Genomic DNA, 25,147 nt, shown 5'->3' with positions numbered 1-25,147 from the left:
TAGGCTGTCACTGCCTTCCCCCTTTTGGAGTGCCACTTGTCCAGAAGTTTCCACTAAAAACTGAGTTTTAAAATACTTTAGTGACTACATCCTCCATCTGTTATCCAGCATCTAGACACATTGGTAATTTTCAACAGGATTCTGCCATCTAGTGTAGAGACCTGTAGTTCTGTTTGCATGAGGGGAAATAGACAGGCTAGCACCCAATTAAATGTCAACTATAACTGTGAGGTAGAATTAAAGGTTTAGTATTTAGGAGGTTTCTTGGGGGTTTTTTGTGTTTCTTTTAAATCCAGTTGTTTTTTTCATTCTGGATAATTTTGACTTTCTTCTAAGATCTCAAGTGTTCGAAGGGCAAAGTGGACCGTGTGTTTTTAGCTGTGTTATTCCCTTCCAGCTGTGAATCCCACCCCTAGCAGCTGGAGCCTGGACAGTGGGAAAGAAGCCAAGAACATGTCGGATAGTGGGAAAATTATCTCTCCCCCTGTCCCTCCAAGACCCACACAAACTGGTGGGTATTTGAAGCATTTGAACAATCACTTTTATAAAATAACTTTTATGACTACTCCAGCTTGTCGTGAATTCCTCAGAGAAAGGTAGGCGTTTGGTGTCTAAGGTAAAAACCTTAGTAGCTTAATTCATTTACAGTGTTTTCCCTCTCTCTTGAACTTCTAACTACACTAAGTCAGACAGTACTCCGTTCCTTTTAAACTCCACAGACAGATTTCGTAGCATGTTCTCCTGCTAGGCACCATCCTTAAAACTTGGGGAGGGAAATACCCTAACCTATGCTAAGCCATTAGTATTTTCTCTGTCCTTTGCTTGAACTCCCTCATTCTTATCAACCTCTGCTAACTTACCCACTTCACTCTTACTCGGGTCTGAGGCCAGGGTTTCACGTGGCCCCGACATAGGAATTGACTATCTATGACTTTGATAGGCTTGTGGGGGACAACTAATCTCACGTCCATTGCTATCCCTTGCGAGGAGAGGTCTGTATTCAAGAGTGAGTGAAATTTCTCAGGGTGTCTGGGTGGCTCAGTCGGTTAAGAGTCCAACTATTTGATTTTGGCTCAGGTCATGATCTCAGGGTCATGGGATCGAGGCCCACATCATACTGCATAGGGCTCTGCGCTTAGTGGGCAGTCTGCTTGAGATTGTTTCCCCATCCCTGTGTCCCTCCCCCCCCACTTGCACACATGCTCTCTAAATAAATAAATCTTAAAAAAAAAAAAAAATTTCTCCAGGGGTTGATTGAGGATATGTGAGAAGCAAATTCTTACACCTGCTGAATCAGAAGATCACCATTTCCAGGGTAAGGCCCTCGAGTTGGTATTTTACCAAAACTTTCTAGATTTCGAGAACCACTGAAAATTCTTAAATTTTCTTTATGAGTTTATAGCTATAACAGACCCCCTTTCCACCTGAATATGCCATGTGCTTGGTGACCTTGGTATGGTATAGTCTTTAAGACCTGTTCTGCTGACCCTGCCTATCTTGGTAATGGGGAAAGTCTTTTCAACATTTGCACACATCTAGAATAGTTTGGGAGCTTTACAAATATAACTGGCCTAAGGGCAAGAGAAAATACGACATCATTTTCTTCACGGATTTTTCTGGGTTGCTCATTCAGGTTTCATTTGCTGTATTTTAGCATCTCATCTTTTTTTACTGACTTTTTTTTTTTTTTAAACTGTGTGCTACCCAGTTTTTCTATGCTTGCCAAAGCTTAAAGTCACCAATAGGTTTTGAAAAGCATGTGAGATTTTTCAACAGAACAAGAAATAACTAGGCTTCCTTGATAACCCGCATCAGAATACCACTGTGGCCCGAGACAGTTAAAATTCGTCAACCAAGTAATCTGTATCTTATTCATTCTGTACATATACTTAATAAGTCTCCAGTTTAAACTGGTTGTATCACAAATGTCAGAAACTTGAAAAGCATTTTCAGAGGAACAGTGATACTGATGGTCGTTAAGATCCTAGGCCCGGTCAGACTTGGAGTCAAGGATACTGTTGGCACTCTTTTAGGTCTCTGGGGGAGAATGCCTTTCTAGAGAAACATCTCTGTGGACAAGCTGTGGCTGCAAGGGCTGCCACGGAGTCCACAGTGGTGGGGTCACGGAATGCCTGAGTCAGGAAGAAGAGGAGCCTGAGCTGCAGTGAAACTTCCCTTCCGCCACACACAGCGGTGGCACGAGTGCGGTTCCCAGGAAGCATCCACCCCCGCACCCGACAGGCTAGAGCTAACAGTGGAGTTTGAACGTGGCTGGTGCTGCTCGAGCTCAAGGCAGAGGCCGCACACCCACAGGGCCACAAAGGGCCACTCCCCCCGGGGCCCCAGCACCCAGAGCACGCGGGTGACCTCGCCTCTCCCAGTTTCAGCGGGCAGGGCTGCCCTCCCTTCTGCACTGATTGCTCTCCTGGTCTGTCCTCACGTCGTCATCTGTGGTCACTGTCGGGAGATCCGTAACTGTCTGTCTTTATCTCCTTCAGCCTCTCTCTAGTTTTCTTAGAGTTGCAAACCTCCCTTTGGCAGCCGGGACAAGGGCAGCTGATCACAGAGCAACAAACCCTGAACTCAGTGAAACCTCTGTAGGTGGAATTGGGACATCGGGCTTACCCTCACGTGTTGACTGTGTCACGGCAGCTTTCCGTGTGCGTGCTTGTGTTTCAGGGGCTGGACCTCCGAGCACACAGAGCAGTGCTGTCACGTGCTGCATCCCAGCTGTAGGGCTCGAAAACCCAGGGGGAGAAACAGCACTTCTTTGCCATGATGATGAAATCCATAGAGCACCACAACCCCCCCCTCACCCCCCAGGGACAAAGGGAAGACCTGAGTACAAGCATAAGAGGGAGAAATGGAACACTTCTCACTTGTTTGGACATGGCCAAGGATTTTCTATTTCGGGAGCATTGGGATGTGAAGAGGGGTTGGGCTAGTGTAAATTTATGCTCATGGACCCCTTCTCACCTGCCTAGATGGCGTGGGTCTCCCCACTGCTGCTCAGACCAGAGTCAGCAGCTATTTTCCAAAGCCTTCTTCCTGGCACCTCACACCTAAAAGCACCTTTTGAAACAGATCAGGCAATGGAAAAACATCTGGACTTCTGGGAAATGGGACATGGGACCAGTTCAAGTCCCTGTCACTTCTTTATAGCGTCATGTATGCACTGGTGACTTTTCACTAATTCTCTCCCATGTCTTGGTGCTGCCGTCCTTGGTGAGGAGTCTGTTTGGGACAGGCATCATTTAGTTTCTCCCCGTCCCCCCTTGCCTAGGAGGTCTTTAGGCACTGGACCATCTGTATGGGTTTATACACAGTGAACCTTCTGGTTTTTCTTAATTCAAAGCATTCCTCTCTGTTTACAGCTTCACCAGCAAGACATACAACATCAGTGTCCCCCTCACCTGCTGGGAGATCTCCGTTGAAGGTACAGACTCATATTTAGACTTCAGCTAGAGACTGGCCCCACATTCCTTCTTTCCTTACAATTCATCTCTGGTATATCACTGAACTGCTTTCATAGGTACAGACCAGGCAAAGAACATCTAAAGAAGGGATGGAGAAAGATTGGTAAGAAAACACTAGGCTTTCCTTTCAGGGAGTCGCCTCCATCAGTGGAGCCATCCGTGTTCAGCTTATTAGCCTCATTCCCCAAATAGTGGCAATGAAAATGTATGGACTAGAATCTTTGTAGACACTGAATTAGGAAAGAAATATGGTCCCACTGTATTTCCTAGGATGTGTTCAGTCTGGTCTCTCGGAGACATTAAAAAAAGAAAAAAAAGAAAAATTGAAAAACTCACTTATCAAGCCTAGTAAATGGTCTCCCGTGCCTTTTTGCTTCTGGCAGCCTCAACCATTTGACAAAGTCAAGCTCAACTTTTTCTCCTTTAATGTTTTATACCAACATTTTCATTTATGTTAGAGATATATACTTGATCATGAAAAACAAGACAGTAAAATGAATAAAAAAATTTCTAGGAAACAAATTGAAAAGGCTTTAAAGGTGAGACATTTAAATTGATGGGTAAATGTAGGCTATTTAACATCTCTAAACATACAAAATCCCTCATGAAGGTAAAGAATAATATTTAGTCTCTATCCAAATTGAATCAGGCTGGCTGCAAGGATTGTCAATACTTCTAGACATGGTGTTCAGAGCTGCTGCACCAGAGGCAAATATAGGGTTGAAGTGAGTGTTAAAAGAATGATTTTGTATCTGAGTGACTGAGGACTTACATGCTCCGTGTCCTTTTTGTTGAGGAGGTATTTCTAGCTAATGTGAAAGAAAAAGACAAATTAGCTTCTAAAAACACATAGGGGAAGGTCGTGATCCAATGCATCTGTGTTGCTAAGGATAGTTGCTGATAGAAACTGAGAATCTGGACAACAAAAGCCCAAAAATGGAGAAAATTGCAAAGAAGTGTGATTTCATTTGCATTGCCAACGTTTCTGATGTAGAAATTTGCTGGAGAGTGCAAATTATTTGCTAGTTTTTTTTGTCATTCTGCAATGCAGCTGTTAATCATAACGTACACGTGACTGCATTTGCTCTGGAAGCCACAGACTGTCACGTTGAAGTGATGGGAAAGGAAGCAACATGATGTTTCCATGTCTTGCATTTAGCCTTACTCGCAAGGAGCTCCCACATATTGCTGTGCAATTAACATCTGCATTTCCCAACTTGATTTTGCAGAGTAGTAATAAGACGGCAAGTCTTAGAGATTGATTCTGTAAAAAGAACGGAAGGGATGAAAATATTCAAGTAGCTATCAAACAGCCCCATTTAGCAAGTTGGTGTAGACTTTCTCTCTGCAGAGCTGGTCAGGGTAGCTCTGTAGCCGTATCTACACAAATGGGGTTTGGAGAGAAAATGAACGGACTATTTCTGTTATGACTCCTGTGTTACATTAGAGGGCACACTGCTACCAAGTTACCAGCTTTGCTATGACTAGAATGCAGTTTGTTGCCTTAACTTAGTCTTTTCAGCAGTTAAATGATGGAGTTAATCTTGTGGGGAAGACTGAGCTTACCTGCCTTATTTTAAGCTTGCCGGGTAATTGTTGACAGTGAACAGCAGTGAATTTGGATCTCTTAATTGGCAACGCTGAATTTTAGGCTCCTGCTAAATGAATTTGTCTCCAGCACTATTTTATTTAAAAAAAAGAGACCAAGGTAGAGTCACTCTACGATAACCTTTCACAAAATGTTTTCCATAGAAGGTAGTTTTATAGGCCATGACATGATAAAAGAAAAAACAGTCTGTGGTCAGATAAGTTTAGAAAACCCTGGGCTGCAACGTCCTTTCATTTTTTTGATTGTACGACTTTAACAGGCTACTATGCTTTGAATGCCCTCAAAGAGTACATAGTATGCAGCATTTCCCAGAACCCTCCTCTCACAGAGCATCACTTTTCCATAGGACACCAGTTAGGGAAGTAGCAAATTCAGATGCCCGCAGAGTAGAGAGCTAACATACACGAGCGAAGGAAGCTGATAGAACACAATGTGAAGACTATAGTAAACTGAAGAATTCATGCCCATCTCTAGGGGAAGCCCCTCCTCAGGTTCAAAAGATCTCCATGAGGAGAAAGCAAGCCATTGTTGCTAGAACTTCTAATTTCTTATCAAATGCCAAAACTCTGGGGTTTTATGAGAAATCTTATTTTAGAAAATTAGTAACCACATCAGGTTTTTTAAAAACATGCCGGATGAAACAGATCCCACTTCAGTCTAGAGCCCGAGAGCTGCCTTTGTACCGCTTCTGCAGCTCACAGATGTGCAATGGGAGAGAACTGAAGTGCAAGCCTCAGATGCCTCACTCCTCCTCCTGAGGTCTTTGGTGGGGGGCCCACCCCCCCCCCCCCGTCAGACAGCCCTGGCGCCTGCCCTCCATTCTGAGCCCAGCCTCGCTGACCTAGAAGAGGAAAATGGCACTCCCAAAGCTTTCTGGTGTTGTTTCTGCCACTTCCCGCCTTTCAAATGATGGGACTAATTATATACCTCTGAATGTTCTTCCTGATTACTTTTAGCCTCTTTCTGTCCTGGAAATAAAAAGTCAAATGGTCAGTGAGTTGAACGGAGTGAGTGGCAGGTGCATGCCGGAGGTCAGGCTTGCTGTTTGCGGAGAATGCCACCGCCTGCCATCTGAGGCTGGGTGTTTGCATTAGTCCAGCAGCAGGGCTGCCATAAGCCAGCACCACAGTCTGGGCAGCTTCAACAACGGAAATGGATTTTCTCACAGTTCTGGAGGCTGCAGGATCCAAAAACAAGGTGTCTGCAGACCCGGTTTCTCCCGCAGCCCCTCTCCTTGGCTTGCAGATGGCCTCCTCTCCCTCTGCCTTAACACCATCTTTGCCCTGTGTGCACGCACCTCTGTGCCACATTTCTTCCTGTAAGGACAAAGGTCAGATCGCATGAGGGCCCACCCAGAAAGCCTCCTTTTAAGATACCCCCCCTCTTTCAAGGCTCTGTGTCCACAACGGTCCCATTCCGAGCACGGGGGATGAGGGCTTGAGTTCATGGGTCTGGGAGGGTCAGAGCAGCCTGGGACTGTGTTGATGACTCTGCCCTGTCTCCCCCTCCGGTCTTTCTCTCCTCCCCCTTCCCTGCAAGCAGGGCTCTGTGCAGTCTTTCACCCCGTCTCCGGTGGAGTACCACTCGCCAGGCCTGATCTCCAACTCCCCCGTCCTGTCGGGCAGCTACAGCAGTGGGATTTCTTCTCTCAGCCGGTGTAGCACCTCGGAAACCTCAGGCTTCGAGAATCAGGTGAACGAACAGTCGGCGCCGGGGCCGAGCTACGGCGGGCCGGAGGAGCCGGGGCGCAAGGAGAGCAAGACGCCGCCGCCCTACAGCGTGTACGAGCGGACTCTGCGGCGGCCCGTGCCGCTACCTCACAGCCTCTCCATCCCGGTCACGGCCGAGCCGCCCGCGCTGCCCCCCAAGCCGCTGGCGGCGCGGCCCGGCCACCTGGAGAACGGGACCCGGAGGACTGAGCCCGGCCCGCGGCCCCGGCCCCTGCCCCGCAAAGTCTCGCAGTTATGAGTCCGAGTCCTGGCCGTTTACAAGAGAATAGACAGTGTGACGAGAAGACATTTAGCGTAGGCACTTTAATAACTTACTCAGATTTGTCTTTCAATGAATGGAATTAAAACTTGCTTATTAATATGTTGCACAATATTAAAAGTTAGTTATTGATCTCAAGCGCCAGATGTTACATGAAGTATGGCTGACTTTCCTTACAACGTCTCTCGTTTGAAAGTGGTAAATAGTGTTGAAGACTTCTTTTGTATCTTTTTACGTTCATCTTTTTTATATAGTTTCATCTTAAAACCAATAGGATATTGTCCAACAATACGGCACGTGATGGTTGTTGTATACTTTTTACTGAATACTTGATACTCCGAGAAAGCTTACTAAGTCAATGCACATCCTAACACAATGGTCCTTACTTTAGAAGACTTCTGTAAATAAGGGGAGATTACTGGCTCGCTTCATGAACAGACTGATCAGTGCACATCAACAGAATTACGAGGTAAAGCAGGCTACTTAGACAATATACTTAAGGGGTTGCAAGGAGTAGGACTGCAAGTTATTTTGTTCTTGACACAAAATAATTCTTTAAGGTTGCTTTTGACATTTGACCACTGTCTACTTTAAAACTCTACTTTGTGAATCTGTTGGTAAATCCTTTAGTACCCTGACATCATGGTATCTACTGTATTTCTTTTCAAGGTGCAATTTACTTTCAGAGTTCCAAGCGGCTAGATTAAGCAAAAGACCCTGGGAGAAATGTTTACTTGAATCTGGTGCTTCTGTACTTGGTAGTTTCCTCTGCAGCATTTGTCATTGAAGAAGAGCAGATGTTCACGTGTTAAATAGGCACGAATTAATGTGTCCCATTAACAAGAATTCAGGAATCAATACAGGACAGTATTAAATCAGCGTAAAATGAAGGAAAAAACCTTAGAGAAAATACATTAGCATGATTAAATGGCAAAAGGACTTTGAAGAGGTAAGGGCATTAACTTTCAATTCTGCACCAAATAGAAAATTCTTCACAATTCTCCAAGCTCCTACCGGAGCTTGTCTTCTGAGCTGATCCTGTTTTTTGAAGGGTGAGATGGCCGTAGACCCCTCTGGCCTGAGTATTGCCACCCAGCATCTCAGACCTAGGTAAGGATGCTAACGCCACAGTTGCAGGAGTGTGAAAAAAGCACCTTGTATGTAGTAATGTATTTTGTATCTTTGTTTTTTTCTTTTACTGACTGTTTATAACACTCAATTGACAATAAATATGAACTGTATTTTAAATCATACCGTTAAATATTTTCCCTCTTTTGTTGGGAAGCTCATTTTAGTTTAACCGTGTTTGTTTTTGTTGATAGCTTACCTGGAAGGCAGTGACCACTTTTTTATATTCTCTTAATGAAACCATTCAGCAGGTATATGCTGTTGAGGCTGGTTATAGAGGTTTTCTATAATAAATGTTCAAGTATTTTTGTACATAACTGGTTAATTTTAATAAGAGATACCATTATGTGTAAAAAAAAAAAAAGTAAAAATGAAAGCAAACAGTTGTGGATGCAGTATGATTGTTATAATTATGCCAAATACTTTATGTATGGAAAAAGAATATTTGTACATATGTGCTTTTAACAATAATTCTGCCATATTGACTTTACAATTTTGAATGTCAGAAAAATTAATATATGTTAAAATATTTATGTTTAGTGGAAGTATTCATTATTGAGAAAAGGAACATATGAATTTTAGCTTTGTATCTTGCAAGTTTTGCAGTCGGAAATTTCTGGAACTAGCTTTTGCTTTTGATGATAACACTTTGTGTTTGTAATCGCATTCTTAGAAATATATACACACAACATACACATAGGAAGCTCCATATTCCTGTTGCTTTAAAGAAGTAAAGCCTTCCATTTAAATAAGTTGACATGCATAAGGTAACAAAGCTTCTTTGATTTCCTTTTCCTTTGTAATTTAATAGACTGCTGCCTAGTGCTTGGGCACTGTGTAAATCAGTGTTATTTGCTCTTGAAGCCATTTTTTTTAAAAAAGTTTTTTGGCTATGAACAGTTCAATTTATCATGTGTGTGTATTTCTGAAGCAGCTATATAGCAGAACATTTTAAAAGATTCTCTTAGCTCAGATGTTCATGTTGGTTGCTGCTGAATGGTAAATATTTAATAAAATTACCTGATTAATCTTAATATAACTGTCTTTATTCCTGTAATCAGTGTATCTTTACCTGAAACAGAAGCTCTGTGAATCTCTTGGTCATATCCTAGTGAAACTGTTAGACTCCTTTGTTGATAGATCCTGTCTTGGTGTTGTCTTACCTTGGTTGATAGCACTTCTCCCAACAAAGCTTATTTATGCCTTAGAGAAAAAAAGCTGAAAAGATAAAATGGTATTGGTTACAACCATAGAGAAGTAAGATTTACCTGGGTGGTAGACTGTTAACCTAACCAGAGCCATTTTAAAAAGTCAAGCCATCGGGGTGCCTGGGTGGCTCAGTCAGTTGGGTTGATTGTCCAACTCTTGGTTTTTGGCTCAGGTCATGGTCTTGGGGTCCTGAATCCATCCCCCATCCCCGCCCCCCTCCATCCCGTGGGACTCCATGCTGGGCATGGAGCCTACTTGGGATCTTTCTCTCCCTTGCCCTCTGTCCCTCCCCCTTGCCCCCCCAACACTGGTGTACCTGTGCACGTGCTCTCTCAAAAAAAAATTTTTTTTTAATTAAATTAAAACCATCCAGGTTTGTTTTACATTGGAAAACTTGACACAAGACAGATAACTGCCAGGGGTACAAAGAAATAACTGCCTTTGTCAGCTCTGACAAACTATCCGTAGGCCAGCTTTTCTCCCTGATTTTCATAAAAAGATAGGAATACATACTTGACAAACACTGGAAAACCCATCGACTACAAGATTTCTGTTACTAGAAGCTGGCGTTTAATTTTGTGAGATGTGTCTGTGCAGTGTTAGCTTTACAACATTTATGTAACTCAATGCTAAGCAAGCCATTGTCTAAAGCCCCCCTCCCATTAAATACCAAACCCGTTTAAAGGCCATAGTCAATGTCCTCCTGATTGTTTCTCAACATTAACTAAGTAAGTGATTTTAGAGCATTTTTGGATCATTTCCATTACAACGGAGCATTTCGATTCTACAAGCATAATTACAATATGAATAGCTCTGCTTCCTACCTCAGTAGTCTTCTCTCTGGATTGTTATTGATTGATCTACAAAACACAACGAAAAGAATAAGTTGTTGCACAGCTTTACCTCTGTTTGATCTTTACATATTAAAACATGGCTGTACCAGAATGAATTCTTGGTTATTCATTGAAATAAGCCTTGCCCTCATCACATAAGAATACCATTAAAAAGACTTGAAAAACTGGACAAATTCCAATTCCCTAACAAAACTATTTTTACTTTTTTTTTTTTTTTTACGTATATTTATCACATAGTTTTTCTACATTGTTGAGTGTGGTTCCCCAAGTATCACCAACATAACCTGTTGCTACTACAGGGCCGACTCATTGCCACTAGTGAGTACCACACCTCAACAGAGCTTTAGTCCTGTCTCAGGGAGGGAAGGTCAAGATCAGATTTTATGGATATTTTGGAGTTTTGTTTAAGTTGGAACTTTCAATGAGCAGGCATTGTTTAAGACTGGGTAAACATCATAATTGTTTAGAATTGATGGAAATAGCAAGGCAAGAATTTAGGGTTACGGGGTTCAAAAAGTCTTAGGGTATTAACTGTCAGTTGATGCTTTCTACTGATGATTTGATAGGCTCTGTTGAAAAGTTCCTGTTATGAACAATAAAGTTATTTGCCTCGCCAAGAGATTCCTCGTAAGCTTACGCTAATGAACATTGGAATATGGAGACAACAGTAGTATGGGGTAGTTTCAGTTCCCAACGTGTATGTTTTATACAGCTGTAATCACAGTAAACCTGGACAAGTTATCCTTCTTTTGTCTTTATTTGTAGTATGTATTTGCACGTAACATATGTAAAGGCAGAGTATATAGTCCATAATTCATTGAGCTATTCCCCTGATAAATGACATTATATTGTTTCCACGTTCTTGCTCCTACAAATAACATATACAGCTTTTTCCATGTTTGGATTATTTCCTTACAACGTATTCCTACACTGATATTGCAAAGGCAGAGGAATGATGATTTTTATCGTTCTTTTGCATATTGGCAAATTTATTCCCAAAAGTGTTGTACCAATTTTAATGCCACCAGCAATATCTTTCCAAGACTAGCTATTGATGCAGTATTTTGTGCTATGTGGGAAGAAAATATTGCTGCCTTACCCAAAATTTGAGAAAATGTTAATAAGTCTTTTACAGAATCTTATGCTAAGGAAATTGATATCCTTACAAAGGAAATGAAAAAGAGATGAGAAGACAGAAAAGTAACAAGCTAATGCTGATACTTAACACGGCACCGACTGAAAATACTTCATCCCAGAGAAGAGGTTGCTAGGAAAATCCTCTGCACCGAATACTAGAAAATCCTTAGCATTCTGAACACAAGTACAACCTCACTTATCCAGTTTACCCCTGTCATTCGCAATCAGTAAAGGAATCAAAAACCTAGAAGTGAGAATAGTGACCTGAACGGCTGTAGTAAATGCCAGTCTGCTGAGTGAACTGTCCCCAAGAAGATGAGGCTGATAAAAAGTCTGGTGTGTTTGAACTTACTGAAGAGTAAGTCCTTACTTTGTAAGAGTGTTGAGGGATGGAGGAGATGGCTTTCTAGAAAGCTATGCAACTGGAAACAAAAAAGTGAAGTTAACTCCAGAGAACAAAAAAATTTTATAAAAGTAAGTGTAATTATAGTATACCGTGTGCGTCCGCTACAGATAATATTTACATAGTCATGGAAAAGTAAAACTGATGTACTGATCTAATTCCAAATTATAATATAATTAGACTGGGGTTAGAGGAGGAAGAAATTTTCCTTAGTCCTAGTTTCTGCTCTTCTAGCTGGACTAAGAATTAAGTCAATGTGAGACAGAAATCATTTTCTCTATGATCCAAAAGTTTACTCCCAAAAATAGTGTAAGAGAGCAAAGCCCATCGTTGCACAGGTGGTAAGAATATATGGTCTCTCCAGGCTCCCACAAATGGGAGACACCTCCAGGCACAGACCTGCCGATCTGTGACACCAGGCAGGCGCTACTGGAGTGGGACTTGCCAGCACCAACAAGCAACAAAGGCTGAGATCACAAAGGTCTCCCATGGGCTGGCATCTCTTATAACAGATTCCCAAGAGTGGGCAGGGCTGGACAAAGAGACTGCTGCTTGTTACTATGTGTCTCAGATACCCATTCTAGTTGACTGGCCACCCAGGTGCATCCTGGTAAGGACACCCTCCCCAATGGTGAAGACCACAGGAAATATTCTCACTGGTCACAAAGTCAAGCTCTTTGACACAGAACAAGATGAAAGGGAAAACCTCATCTGATTTTTCTTATGTGCACATTAACAATTTTAGCTCAGCCTTGGGTCTCTCGGAGCCATGCTAATACCTAGGAGGGATGTGCCACAGGCTTAGAGATTGTGTGTTTTATAATGTATTTCATTGCACAGGACTTTTTTTGAGGTTTCCTGGTGACATGCCGTCAATCTAACCCATTCTGTGACCAACTTACCCTAACACGGGAGCCTTTGGGTGGTGTGATGAATCCTCTAACAGCTTTTAAATGCTCGATTCATGCCCACCAACTCTAGCTTTAGTTTCCAACGTGTCCCATAGCAATAGCCTTTACCTCATATGCTCATTAACCCACAACAAAGTTTGTCTAAATAGACACTGGTCTGATGAGAATCATTGAATTCACCTGTCCGTGAAGCCAGTCTGAACGGTCGGCTTATAGGGTCCATGCCTGCATTCTGCCCTATGGTGGCTTTTCTTTTTGTTTTAATGATGAATGGCATAAAAGATGGGCAAAGAAAAACAAAGACCATCTCTGGGAGGAAATGGATCAGTAACCCAAGAGTACTCAACCAAATTTTTAACAAGTGTCCTTAAGCCCAAGGAACTAATTCTGGTACTTTAAGTCTAGAGAGAACAAAAACCTCACCCCTCCTACTCCATCTGACCCCACAGAGATTTAAGGAGGCTGACATAAGAAGTCTTACCTTCTGCTTTTATGTCATAGGTCCCAAGATCACCAAGCTGCAGAATCTCAGAGCCAATGTCCAGTGGAAGTTTATCCTGCTGACTATGTCAGGTGAAGGGGAGGAAGAAATTTTCCTTGGTCCAGGGTTCTTCTAACTGGGCTACCAATTAAATTTACATGAGACAGATTAGCAGGAGAAAATAAACCAAAGTTTTATTACATGAGCATGGATGTCTAATTATGCAATTGAGACCTAAAGAATGACCAATGCAGGCAGCGTTTATACGTTTTAAACATAGAGACAATAAATCTGTGAGGAATTGACAGGACAAAGAAAACTTAACTTTGGGAGCTTCAGTTGGTAAAGAATTCTAAACGGAATTTGGACTGGGGTGGTAAATTAGTAAAAAGGAACAAGGGTTGTTTATATAGCCTTCTTGGCTCTAAATTCCCTATCTTTGGTGATAAGGATGTCTCTTTACCTCCTGGTACAGGAAGGGTACCTTTCACATGGGAGATTTATCTGTGGCTTTCAGGGGAACAGAGGAGGGTCTGAATGTCCTTCTTACACAGACTCTTTAATAAGTTTTATTTGAAGTAATCAATATGTCAAAGTAGCATATTTGGGGCAGCCTGCCCTTGATCCCTATAATAGAAAATGCTTAAAATTTAAAGACAGAAGACAGTCAGAAGACAGCAATTTAAGATACTTTTCTATTTACAGATGTCAGGACAAACATTAAGAGATAACTTTTTTTTTTAAAGATTCTATTTATTTATTTGAGAGACAGAGAGAGATCACAGAGGGAGAGGGAGAAGCAGGCTTGACACCTAGCAGAGAGCGCGATGCAGGACTCAATCCCAGGACCCTTGAGTTCATGACCTGACCCGAAGGCAGATGCTTCAACGACTGAGCCACCCAGGCGCCCCAAGAAATAACTTTTAAAATTGAAATAATTGTCTCTGGGGAGTGAAAATGGCTGGGAACAGAAATATCTTAGGGGACTCCTTTCTCCTTCGTAGAGACCATATGCATATATGACAGTGATACATTTTTAAGAGACTGAAAAAAACATATTCTAAGATATTCAGATACCACCACACTGGTTTCATGTTGCCTGGCTGACTTTTCCCTCCTTTCTATGACATTGCTGATTAGGATCTAGAACTCTTTGAGAAGCCCATATGGAGTTTGCAACCAGGTGTCCACTTAAAGGAAGGCGGCAGGTAGCAAAGGGGAGGAGTTTCTGGACCCATATGAAACTCGTCTTGGAGCAGAAGTGATTGGCAGGAACACAAACACATTTTAGTCACGTTCCTTAAGTCATTTGCAATTGATTTAGAGCCAGGCTCCTCTCTGTAGCCAGCAGCAACAATTTCACACAGGATTCTGAAAGGGCTCCACAAGTTTCACCAGTGTACAGGTTTCTCTTGTGTCTGTTACATGGGTTTTCTCATTCTGATAAACACACACATAGGTCTGGGTATAACTTAATTGCAAATAACAACAGTCCCAGGTTATTTCCGTCCAAGAGGGGAAAAAACAGTAAATACACAGTGAGTGTTAAGTGGATTTCAGGTCTAGAGTGAAGATATTTGGTGGAGGGTCTCCTGTTACACCCATGGTCTCTCCCCTCACGATAGTTCAAACTCTTGCCTGACCACCCACACGCATCCCGGATCCTTATTCCCAGCCCAGGGGAAGAGATGCTCTCCTCATCAGGATCAAGCTCGCTACCAGAGCTGATACCATTACCTCCCTCCTCCAAACCCTTCCTTACCCATGAGAAAGCAAGAGGGAATCTAGCAGTGACCTTTGACCACATTTATCACAGTGGTCGGATCCCTGGGCCCTGAAACCAAGAAGAAATACAACTGAACATGAGCCCCAGGCAGCAGGAGAACTTTGCTTCTCTGTCTTTCTCACCTTTTTATTCCTTCGGTTAAGGCAACTTTCTAAGCCCAAGAATATACAAAAAGTTGGCCAACTTCACAGTATCAAATTTCATAACTTAGATAAGTCAAAGACAAATATAGCCAAGACAAAAGAACAGACAAAAAAATTTGCTCTAAGTCTGACAGTATCTTTATAAAGAAGTCATACGTATTGATTTTTAAAAATCATAACGACACTGTTAAGGCGCACAAGTATCAGAAAGGAAGGGAGAAAATATGTTAATAGGCAAATAAATATAAAAGGTCAGTAAACAAATATGGGAAATTAACAAAACTAATTGAAAAATAAAACAAAGTAACATTCGTTGCTTATGGAATTAGCTACATGTATAAAATGATAGCACTCAATTCTGGGAAGAATATGGTAAAAGTTGTATCCATTGATAGATCTGGTGGCACTAAATTAGGATAACCTTTCCAAATACAATTTGTTGGGCGCCTGGGTGGCACAGCGGTTAAGCGTCTGCCTTCGGCTCAGGGCGTGATCCCTGCGTTATGGGATCGAGTCCCACATCAGGCCTCCTCTGCTGTGAGCCTGCTTCTTCCTCTCCCACTCCCTGCTTGTGTTCCCTCTCTCGCTGGCTGTCTCTATCTCTGTCGAATAGATAAATAAAATCTTTAAAAAAAAAAAATACAATTTGTTAATATGGATCAAGAGTCTAAAAAATGATCATGTCCTTTGAGCCATAACTTCATTACTGGAAATCTATGCTGAAAATTATTTCGAAACGGGACATACGTATATGGAGAAACAGCAGGCAAAAATACCAAGTCATAGAAATATTAGTATAGAGATAATTACATAAAATAGAACACATCTAATCAATGGAATGGTACACACTACTTTTTAAAAATATTTTTGAAAACTGATAACAAAGAGAAAACCCTAATAATGAATGAAATGAAAAAAGGTTTAAAATGTATGCACACTATGATTATAGGAACTTATTTTTTAAATTGAAATATAGTTATTGATGAGGGAACAGAAGGCAAGCTGAGGACAAAGCAGAAACTGACACCCCGCAAACCCCCCCCCACCATGGGATGTACGTGACATTCCTCAGGCACTCCTGGCTGCCCTAAAAGACAAAGAAATGGTTAACCCATAGAGACCACAATCCTGCAAGACTTGAGTCTCCCTCAGTTTACAAATGTCTTAGCTGTCTACAAGAACAAAGCATTTCTATCAATAACCTGGCTTCTGGAAGGAAATGTATACAATTAAATGTCCTTATAATCTGCAGCCTCCAGGAAGTTCCCAACTATCTTCATGTGAATGCCTTACTAGAGGGGAAAACCACCTTAACCTGACAATGGCAAGGCCTCTGGTATCCTGTGAGTCTTCTTTAACATCTGAAAATCCTTTTGAAACCTCCCTTTTTCCTTACCTTCCCCAACCCCGTAGTATATAATCAGCCACCCCTCACAACCCGGGGCAGCAGCTCTTTCTGCCCATGGGTCCTGTCCCTGTGCTTTAATAAACCACCAATTTTGCACCAAAGACGTCTCAGGAATTCTTCTTGGTCGTCGGCTCCGGACTCCACCCCACTGAACCTCACCTATATTCTACAACCTCATCAGTTATAAATAAATTGAAATATAGTTGACAAAGTTACGTTAGTTTCAGGTGTATAACATGGTGATTCACTATCTGTGTGTTATGTTCACCACAAGTATAGCTACCATCTGTTACCATACAACCTATTACAATACTGTGGACTGTATTCCCTATGCTGTTCCTTTTATTCCCATAATTTATTCATTCCATAACCGGATGCCTGTATCTCTCTCCACTTTTTGCCCATCCACCCCACGCCCCTCTCCTCTGGCCATCATCAGTTTGTTCTATGTATTTATGGGTCTGTTTCTTTTTTTGCTCTGTTTTCTGGATTCCACAGGTGAAATCAGATGGCATTTGTCTGACTTATTTCACTTAGCAATATACCCTCTGGGTCCATCCATATTGTCACAAATGTAAGATCTCATTGTTCTTTAAGGTTGAGTAATACTATGTTGTGCACAGATGGCACATCTTCTTTAACCATTCATCTTTGGATGGACACCTAGGTTGCTTCCATATCTTGGCTACTATAAATAATGCTGCAATGAACACAGGGGTGCATATATCTTTTCAAATTATTGTTTTTGTTTTCTTTGGGTAAATACCCAGTAGTGGAGTTACCAGATTGTACGGCATTCCTATTTTTAAGTTTTTTTCAGGAACCTCCATACTGTTTTCCACAGTGGCTGCACCAATTTACATCCCACCAACAGAACATTTTTTTCAGTGCATACTTTTAAGCAATATACCAAACCGATAAAAGTTGTTTAAAATAGTGAAGTTATGGGGACAATTTGCCTTTATTTTTAATTTTTAGTTTTTAAAATAATTTACCAAAAATAGAGAGAGAGAGAAGGCAGCCAAGGAACAGCCAACTCGGAGTATTTTCTAAAAGTGGGACAATCCTGGGCAAGAAGGCAGGAGCAGCCTCAGGCATGGATCTGGTCAACTTTGCTGGTCTTCTCAGAGCTGAATGGGATGGACTGATCCTCCACCCCAAGGAGTAGAGGCTTCCTCCCCTTTCCAGCTCAGGTCCCTGGGAATGCACTGTAATTAGACCCCGCGGCATGTAACATACTAGGGCGGGGAGCAGTAGAGCTAAGAGGTAAGAAAAAGGGGTTGGCTCACAATGGAATCACACCGCTGCATGGGGTCAAAGAGAAAGGATAGCAGGAGAAAGAATCCGAGAAAGAAAAGGATGAGTGTAAGCAGAGGAGGCCAAGTGCTTGGGGAGAGAAGCAGGAGACCCAGAACAACAGGCTAGAAAGAGTAAGACAGTGCTTCCAGGCCTGCGCTTGGGAAAGTGGAAAACATGCAGGCACAGACTGAGGGAGTTTCCCGAACGCCAACGTTGCTCCATTAGAAAGTTTTATCACACGTTTTTCATGAGAAGAGAAACAATAAGAGGATTTAGTTATCTATATTGGCTTAGATTTCCAGCTGTCCGAACTTGGGGAGAACTTTATTCTCTCTTCTTTGAGGGTGTTGCCATGTTCTGAATCTTTGTACAGTTAGTGATAGTGGATGCCAGAGTCATCCCAAATATCTTTTTAAAAATATTTATTTATTTATTAGAGAGAGAGAGAGAGCATGAGCGGGGAGAGGGGCAAAGGGAGAAGCTGACTCCCCACTGAGCAGAGAGCCTGAGATCACGACCTGAGCCGCCAAAGGCAGACGCTTAACCAACGAGCCACCCAGGTGCCCCCATCCTGAGTATCTTTACTTGCACAAGTAAAAGATAACAACCTTACAACTCTCTCCCGCCCTCCCCTTCGCCCCACCCCCTTGTCCCATTCCATGGAACCCCCAAGTCTGAGAAGCAGAGGAAAAGTAGAGGCAGCAGCCCCACCCCTGGCTGGTGCCCGGAGTGGGGGAGGGACTAGGGCCCAGGGCCATCCAGCTCTGAGGCAATGGGATGGGGCAATTACAGAAACTAGTTGGCGATACTCTTCTAAGCAAGAATCACACCATTTTACAGGAATGAGTGGAGCCGTCATCACCTTGGCCTCCGGTATTCCGGAGGATGGTTACTTCATCATCATTTTTGTAATTTAGTACATTTCAGCCTGTTTTACTCCTGCTTCTCTACCTCCACCATGCTTAACTGTGATTTCACAAACTTTTTAGGCTAAAGGCCTAGGGTTCCTTTTGAACCTTGAGCCTTGAGTGTTTGATGGCTGTAGAATTCAAGTCGAAAGTACCAGAACAAGCTGAGGAGTGGGTGAAGGGTGGGGGCTAGGTGGCAACAGCAAAAGTACATTTACTTGAGGCGCTAAAAATGGTCTTTGGCCTCCTACTTGACTGTTAGCAATGTCCACCTGCTACCTCAGCCAAGCCTCTCCACTGCCTGTCACCTGTGAGTGACAGGTGACATGGAGCAGAGACTGTCACCTTCAACTGTATCTAAGCAGTGTGGGGAAGTGGCTAATTCTCTTATCTGGCCTTTTATCAGGGGCTGTTAACATTAGCAGAACAAGTCCCCGTCCCTCCCCCTTGCAGTTTATCAAGACTAGATTTATTGGGAAAATCATTTATTTAGGGCCTAATTAGAACACAAATTTATAGGCAAAGAAATATAATTGTCCCTATGTTCCAGGAATTTGTTCTTAATTGAGAAAAATGAAGATATATATATTAGCTGGGGAATAACATCACAAGAAATGCCATTATGGACACGAATAAGGGATTCATCATGAAGTTAGTGGCACAGCCCATAAATGCTGACTTCATATGCTATATATCCCGTTCAACACATAGGTTCAAACACTGTGCTTGTCATGCTGTTAGGCTGATTTTCTTGAAAACCCTGGAAATAAGTTGGTCTGGTTGATGATCCTGAAGCCCCGTTTTGGGTTTCCTTATTTTTAGAAAAGGGCACTCAGTTAAATGGCATGAATCTATGACATGCTTGACTATGCTATGGGGGGGGTAATAGTCCTAGTGTAGTCTGGGGACGTAGAAACTAACAAGACAATGTTTCCAACTGGAAAGAGTTTCCAGACTAATGGGAAGAAAGAGAAATAGACAAGCATTTAAACATGGTGATTCTGCTATTGGGCAAAGTATCTCTAAACACTCCTCTTGACCCAGAAATTGTACTTCTAAAAACTTATTCCGGGTCACCTGGGTGGCTCAGTCAGTTAAGCATCTGACTTGGTTTCCGCTCAGGTCATGATCTCATGGGTTGTGGGATGGAGCCCTGTGTTGGGCTCCTTGCTCAGTGGGGAGTCTGCTTCAAGGATTCTCTCCCTCAGCCACTTTCCCGGCTCACTTTCTCAAATAAATAAATCTTTTAAAAAATAAAAATAAAGGGGCACGTGCGTGGCTAAGTTGGTTAAGTGTCTGCCTTTGGCTCAGGTCATGATCTCAAGGTCCTGGGATCAAGCCCTGGGATGGGGCTCCCCGCTCAGCAGGGAGTCTGCTTCTCCCTCTGCCCCCCCCCCGACTCATGCCCTCTCAAATAATAAAATCTTAAGAAAAATAAAAACTTATTCCAAAAACTATCTCTAATAGAACTGTGCACATTTATGCATAATCATGTCAACATTGATTATAATAACGCAAAATTTAAAATATTCTGAACAGCCAGCAGCAGGGAATGGAATAAAATATCCATACAATTGTAACTCTCAGCAGCTTTTAAAAGGTTTGATGTATATGCCTATTTATTGTCATGGAAAGATATTCATAACACTGCTAACTAAAAATTTGTATGATATAAAATAGCATGTGTAGTATAAACTCATTATCAAATAATTATATACTCATATATATATGTATATATACTTAGAAAGATATTCTAGAATATATGCCAAAAGGTTAGTATTGATTAAATCGGGGGATTATAGGTTTGGTTTTGGGGTTTTTTTTTTTATGTGTATTTTCCATTTTTCTATGATTATTTCTGTAAATAAAGAAATAAATATCCAAACATATAAATAATAAGGCATGATAAGATTATGAGGAGAATACTATGGTGGTGCTAAGGCAGTTAGCCTAGGATAGGGGGAATGGGGTGACATGGGTAGAGAAGGCACCACAGAGGTGGTAGCCCTTGACCAAAGACTTGAGGAAGAGCCGAGAATGACAGGGAGAAGACGATCTAGGCAGAGAGACCTGCACAAGCAGGACCCAGGAGCCAGTCGTGTTTAGGGGGTGGTAAGACGGCCCTGGTTGCAGGAGCGTTTGGTGGGAGAGAGTAGAGACACGCTGCTAGGAGGTGGACAGGTTATGAAGTGCACAGCTTACCACGCCAGGGAGTTGGGACTTTCCTAATGGTGGTAAGAAGCCTCTAAAGGACTTAAAGTGGAGGGAAGGCATGCTCAGACCTACATTTTAGAAAGCTTGCTGTGAGATTACTCACAGTGGTGAGGGGACGGACTAAAAGAAGCAGCCAGGGGCTCCTATGGGTTTGCGCTCAAAGCAACCTGACTGAAGAGAGATGCACAGAAACAGGACAGACCAATAGAAGAGATTTATCTGCAACAGAAATAATAGAATGCATCTGCGAGGGAAAGAGTTGGTCTACGGGGTGGAGGAAGATGTTCCTGAGAATGGGAATGGGATCCAGTGGACAGAAAAGGGATTTTTCTTGAAGAGGAAGAAGGATGCCTCTTCCTCCAGGGCTCCTGGGGTTGAATAGAGACCAGCATTTGTAGGCATGTATTGGGATTTTAAAGAGTTCACTCCCAGTGCCCTTTTTATCCATATAGTGCAAGAAGAATCATTTTCTGAGAGTAAGGACAGTGAGCTGGTAAAGTAGGCCTGAGGATAGTTGTCAAGTTTTGGCCAAATTTGTTGGAGTTGGTGATGTCTGAACACATTTAAGTATTAGTGGGCAGTGTGGAGGGCCAGCTGTGACTGGAGGTCACCAATCTGTGATGACATCAATTGGTGCAGTTTTATGACTTTCTCCAAGAGCATTCACTGGCCAAGGGTGAGCTCCCAGGAAAGTAGGGGAAAGTGGCCTTCATCCTGGTTCATTCAAGTTGAGGGCTAGCAGGGCACGAGGGACCAGGGCCCAAAGACACATGCGGAGCGACAGTCCACTGGGCTAGGCCAGGCAGGAAGGGAAGTCAAAACTTGTGGGTTTCTGATAGACTTGGAAGGTGACTGGAGGTTTGGACAGAGCCAAAGAGGGGATGTGGGAAGAGTGAGAACTGGAAGGATAGAAAAGTGGGCCAAGAGTTGGGTACTAGTGATTATCATTTCTGAGCAGTTCTAAGGGATGGGCAGTTTAGAAGGTGCAGTTGGAAGTGGGTGGTTTGTGTGGAGGGGAAGTGAAAGTCAGAAATCAAAACAGGGCTGTATATAACCATATGTTCACTATAATATAGATAGCTGTATTCGCCCTTGATGTAATCTTCTTTGGAGTATATATATATGTACGTATATGCGTGTGTGTATGTGCATGTGTGTGTGAGAGACACACACATACACACAAATATACATTCTTTTAGCTCTTACGTTATTTATAGAGTAACATATACGTAATTACTATGGCTCACTCACTGACCCGCACTATAAAGATGGCCATTTGTCATTTTCTTGTACCTTTTTTCATGCTTTTCTTCGTGCTTTAGCATTTTTTCATTGACTAGTCATCACTTCAAATATGACCCCCCAAAATTTTGGCATCGCATTAACAACAGCAATGAGAAAATGAAAATGTTTGTTGCCTCTCCCTAGTTAAAAAAAAATAGTCCAGAGAAGCTTAGCTTCATGGCCTTGGGAACCCCATCAAATGTAATGATCCAAGGAACAGCTGGTGAACCAGACCCATAGATTAAAAGTCGGCTGTGGTGCTGGTCAGGTGTGAGAGTGAGTGGACCCTGAGTAGCAGCGGTGGTCACCAAAGGCCTGAAAGGTGGGAGTTTACATTAAGCCCTTTTCATATTTTCTACCATGAGCAGGGTCCGGATCATTTGTGTCACATTTGGAATTACTAGCATAAATGCCAAGATAACATTTTTTTTCATGTAACCACTGGCTGTAAATTGTAGTGTTAATTAGACAAGACAGCACTGGAAAGAATTAAAGACTCTTATTTTCCTTATCAATTACAACCAGGCCAAACTCCCTGAAGCTCTTCAGAAGACAGACGATGAAAAGAAAGCACACTTGTTATTCTGACCTATGGGTTTCCCTGGCCTCAGTCACTCATTATCCATTCATTCGACCATTATTATGCACCTATTGTATGTTCATAAATACCCTTTCAGAGGTTTTTTGTTTTTTTAAAAGGAGAACTCACTAACCCTCAGGGCTTCAATGGTATTGTGAAAAGGACAAATTCCAAACCCAAAGTAACTAGAACTGTTATCAAGTTACCAAAGGGTTTATGGCTGAGATGTGACAGCTTTCTGGTAAGGAGACCAAGCAAGCGGGACTGGCATGGCGCTGGACCCCTACCAAGTCAGACCTGCTGCTGGGGTTGCTGATCACCAGCAGGGGCTAACAGCTGAGCACAATCTGGACCAAGAACACCAGGCCCACATCTTCTAGGCATCACCAATCATGGCTTAGGCATGATGTATCGGTGCAGAACGCTCAGGGAGAGCAGAAAAGGGGTCATCACAGGAGGGCAAGGGAACTCTAAGGGGCAACCAGAGGGCCAGGGAGGCTCAGAAGCCTAGCAGGCAGTTCTAATAGAGCAGGTAGGGGGAGAAGTTATCTGTATTAGAGAGCAATTCCAAAGCCCATAGCCATCCATGGGATACCACATCTCAGATGAGAGAGAAGCTGGTATATTGAGGACATGATACCAGAGCCCCACACAGAGTGCCACCCTCCCCCCAGACAAGGCCAGGTTAATTGGTAAAGTCTGATGTCAGGAGGCGACAGGTGGAACAGTTGGAAATTTTAATAACTATTTTCTGCTTCCAATATTTTTAACTGAGGAACTGAAGAGGACACGGTTTTACCTGAGATAGCAAGGAGCATGGGAGGTACATGTAGTGATGGTGGATTGATCAACATATAGGGGGAAAAGGCAAAAATGAGAAATGCAGGGTAAGGTGATTGAGTACAAGGGTTCAGCTGCCTGATGATACTAATAGGGACTCGGGCTTTTTCTATATTTCTATTACACCATCCTTAGAATTGGTTTCTTCTTCCTGAGTGTTGCCTCATGGGCACAAGATGACAGCTATAGCTTCAGACATCACATACACAGATGGTAAAAAGAAAAAAAGAAAAGGAAGAAAAGGGGCACTAACATTTCTTCCTCTTTTATTATACAAGAAAATGCTTTTCTGAAGTCCTACAGAGACACCAGTACATCTCACTGGCCAGAGCCCCACCGCATAGTTCTCCCCAGCTGTGATGTAGGCAGAAAAGTACACCTACTTACCTGGGGCTGAGCATATCGCTGCCTTGAATAACACTGGATTTCTAACAGCAAGCAAAAAAAGGGCAAGGGTTGGCCGAGAGGCCATTAAACACCTGCCAGAGAGACTAGAGAGTCCCCTCAACTGGCTGACAGAATGAGCATCTAGAAATACAGGAGGCTCAAAGCCCAGGAGCAGTAGGAGTAGACAAGAGTTGCCTGTGGGGGGCAGGATGAAGAGCAGGATCTAGGATAAATGTTTAGGGAAATTCTGAACATGAATGGTGTGGAAGGGCTTTGGAGGGAGGAAGCAGAATGAGTCAAAACAGGAAATAGCGGAAGTGTGGGGAACAGAAGAGAACATGGGGGAGGAGTAAGGGATGATGTTGGAATGTTACAGAAGATGAAGCCAATCAAGCTGGGCCATGGTTGCTCTTTAAAAAAAAAAAAAAGTACAACCCATATTAGAACAATACCAACAATTTCAGGATATTTTCATTATTAAAAATATTAGCCAAAAAGCAGTTCATTACCCTCAGTGGCTGCTATAATGCAAACTAACGTAGATGAGCACTTGGTGTCACACAGACACTTTTCATCCCTCTCATCTTTCTTTATGAGGAAGCAAAAGCACAGAAAAGTTAAGTCATTTACTCAAAGTCACAGAGCCGTCCACAGCAAGGCTTGGGTTACCAGCTCAGGTAGTTCCCACACTCTTTCCTCCCATGTGCTGTGTAAAGGAATAGAGTCCTTGTTAAATAGGACACCCCTCTTCAAACTGAGAATGGAGGTAATCATGGAAAAACTGTTAGACTTTCGCACATTAGCTGTCCCCTGATTTGGTGGACAGTGCTTTGCGTCTAGTATTATCTCCTTCCTTTAGTACTAGAATTCATTTATTTTAGCTGCACTCACAGCAAAGACATCCCTCAGCCTCCCTGGTAGCTAGGTGTGGCCATGTGACTAAAGTCAGGCCAATGGGATGGGATCCTAAGTGATGTATGCAAGTTCTGGGGCAGCTCTACTATAAAGACAAGCTGCTTACCCTGGACCGTGGCCTTTTCCCCTTCACTGCCCGTTGGAAATGAGAAGCACCTTAGCAGCAGCCTCGGGTCTAAGAATGAA

General features: G+C 42.7%; 1 protein-coding gene across 4 annotated transcripts in view; it reads left to right on the top strand.

Annotated features, from left to right (window-relative positions):
• The window catches only part of DOCK4 (dedicator of cytokinesis 4), a 412,699-nt gene extending 403,473 nt beyond the window's left edge, over positions 1–9,226 (top strand). For 2 of the 4 annotated variants that reach the window (XM_034670756.1, XM_034670743.1), the window contains exons 51-53: positions 398–511; positions 3,375–3,436; positions 6,628–9,226. In XM_034670756.1, the coding sequence (XP_034526647.1) occupies positions 398–511; positions 3,375–3,436; positions 6,628–7,053 (602 nt within the window). In that variant the 3' untranslated portion in view covers positions 7,054–9,226. The remainder of the gene's footprint in view (positions 1–397; positions 512–3,374; positions 3,437–6,627) is intronic. The other 2 variants (XM_034670751.1, XM_034670760.1) reach the window with 2 other exon arrangements.
• Positions 9,227–25,147: the final 15,921 nt, after the last annotated feature.

The sequence above is a fragment of the Ailuropoda melanoleuca genome, chromosome 1, assembly GCF_002007445.2.
Source record: "Ailuropoda melanoleuca isolate Jingjing chromosome 1, ASM200744v2, whole genome shotgun sequence".
Taxonomy (NCBI): domain Eukaryota; kingdom Metazoa; phylum Chordata; class Mammalia; order Carnivora; family Ursidae; genus Ailuropoda; species Ailuropoda melanoleuca.
Note: the sequence above shows the minus strand (reverse complement) of the source record. Positions and strands in the feature narration are given on the sequence as shown.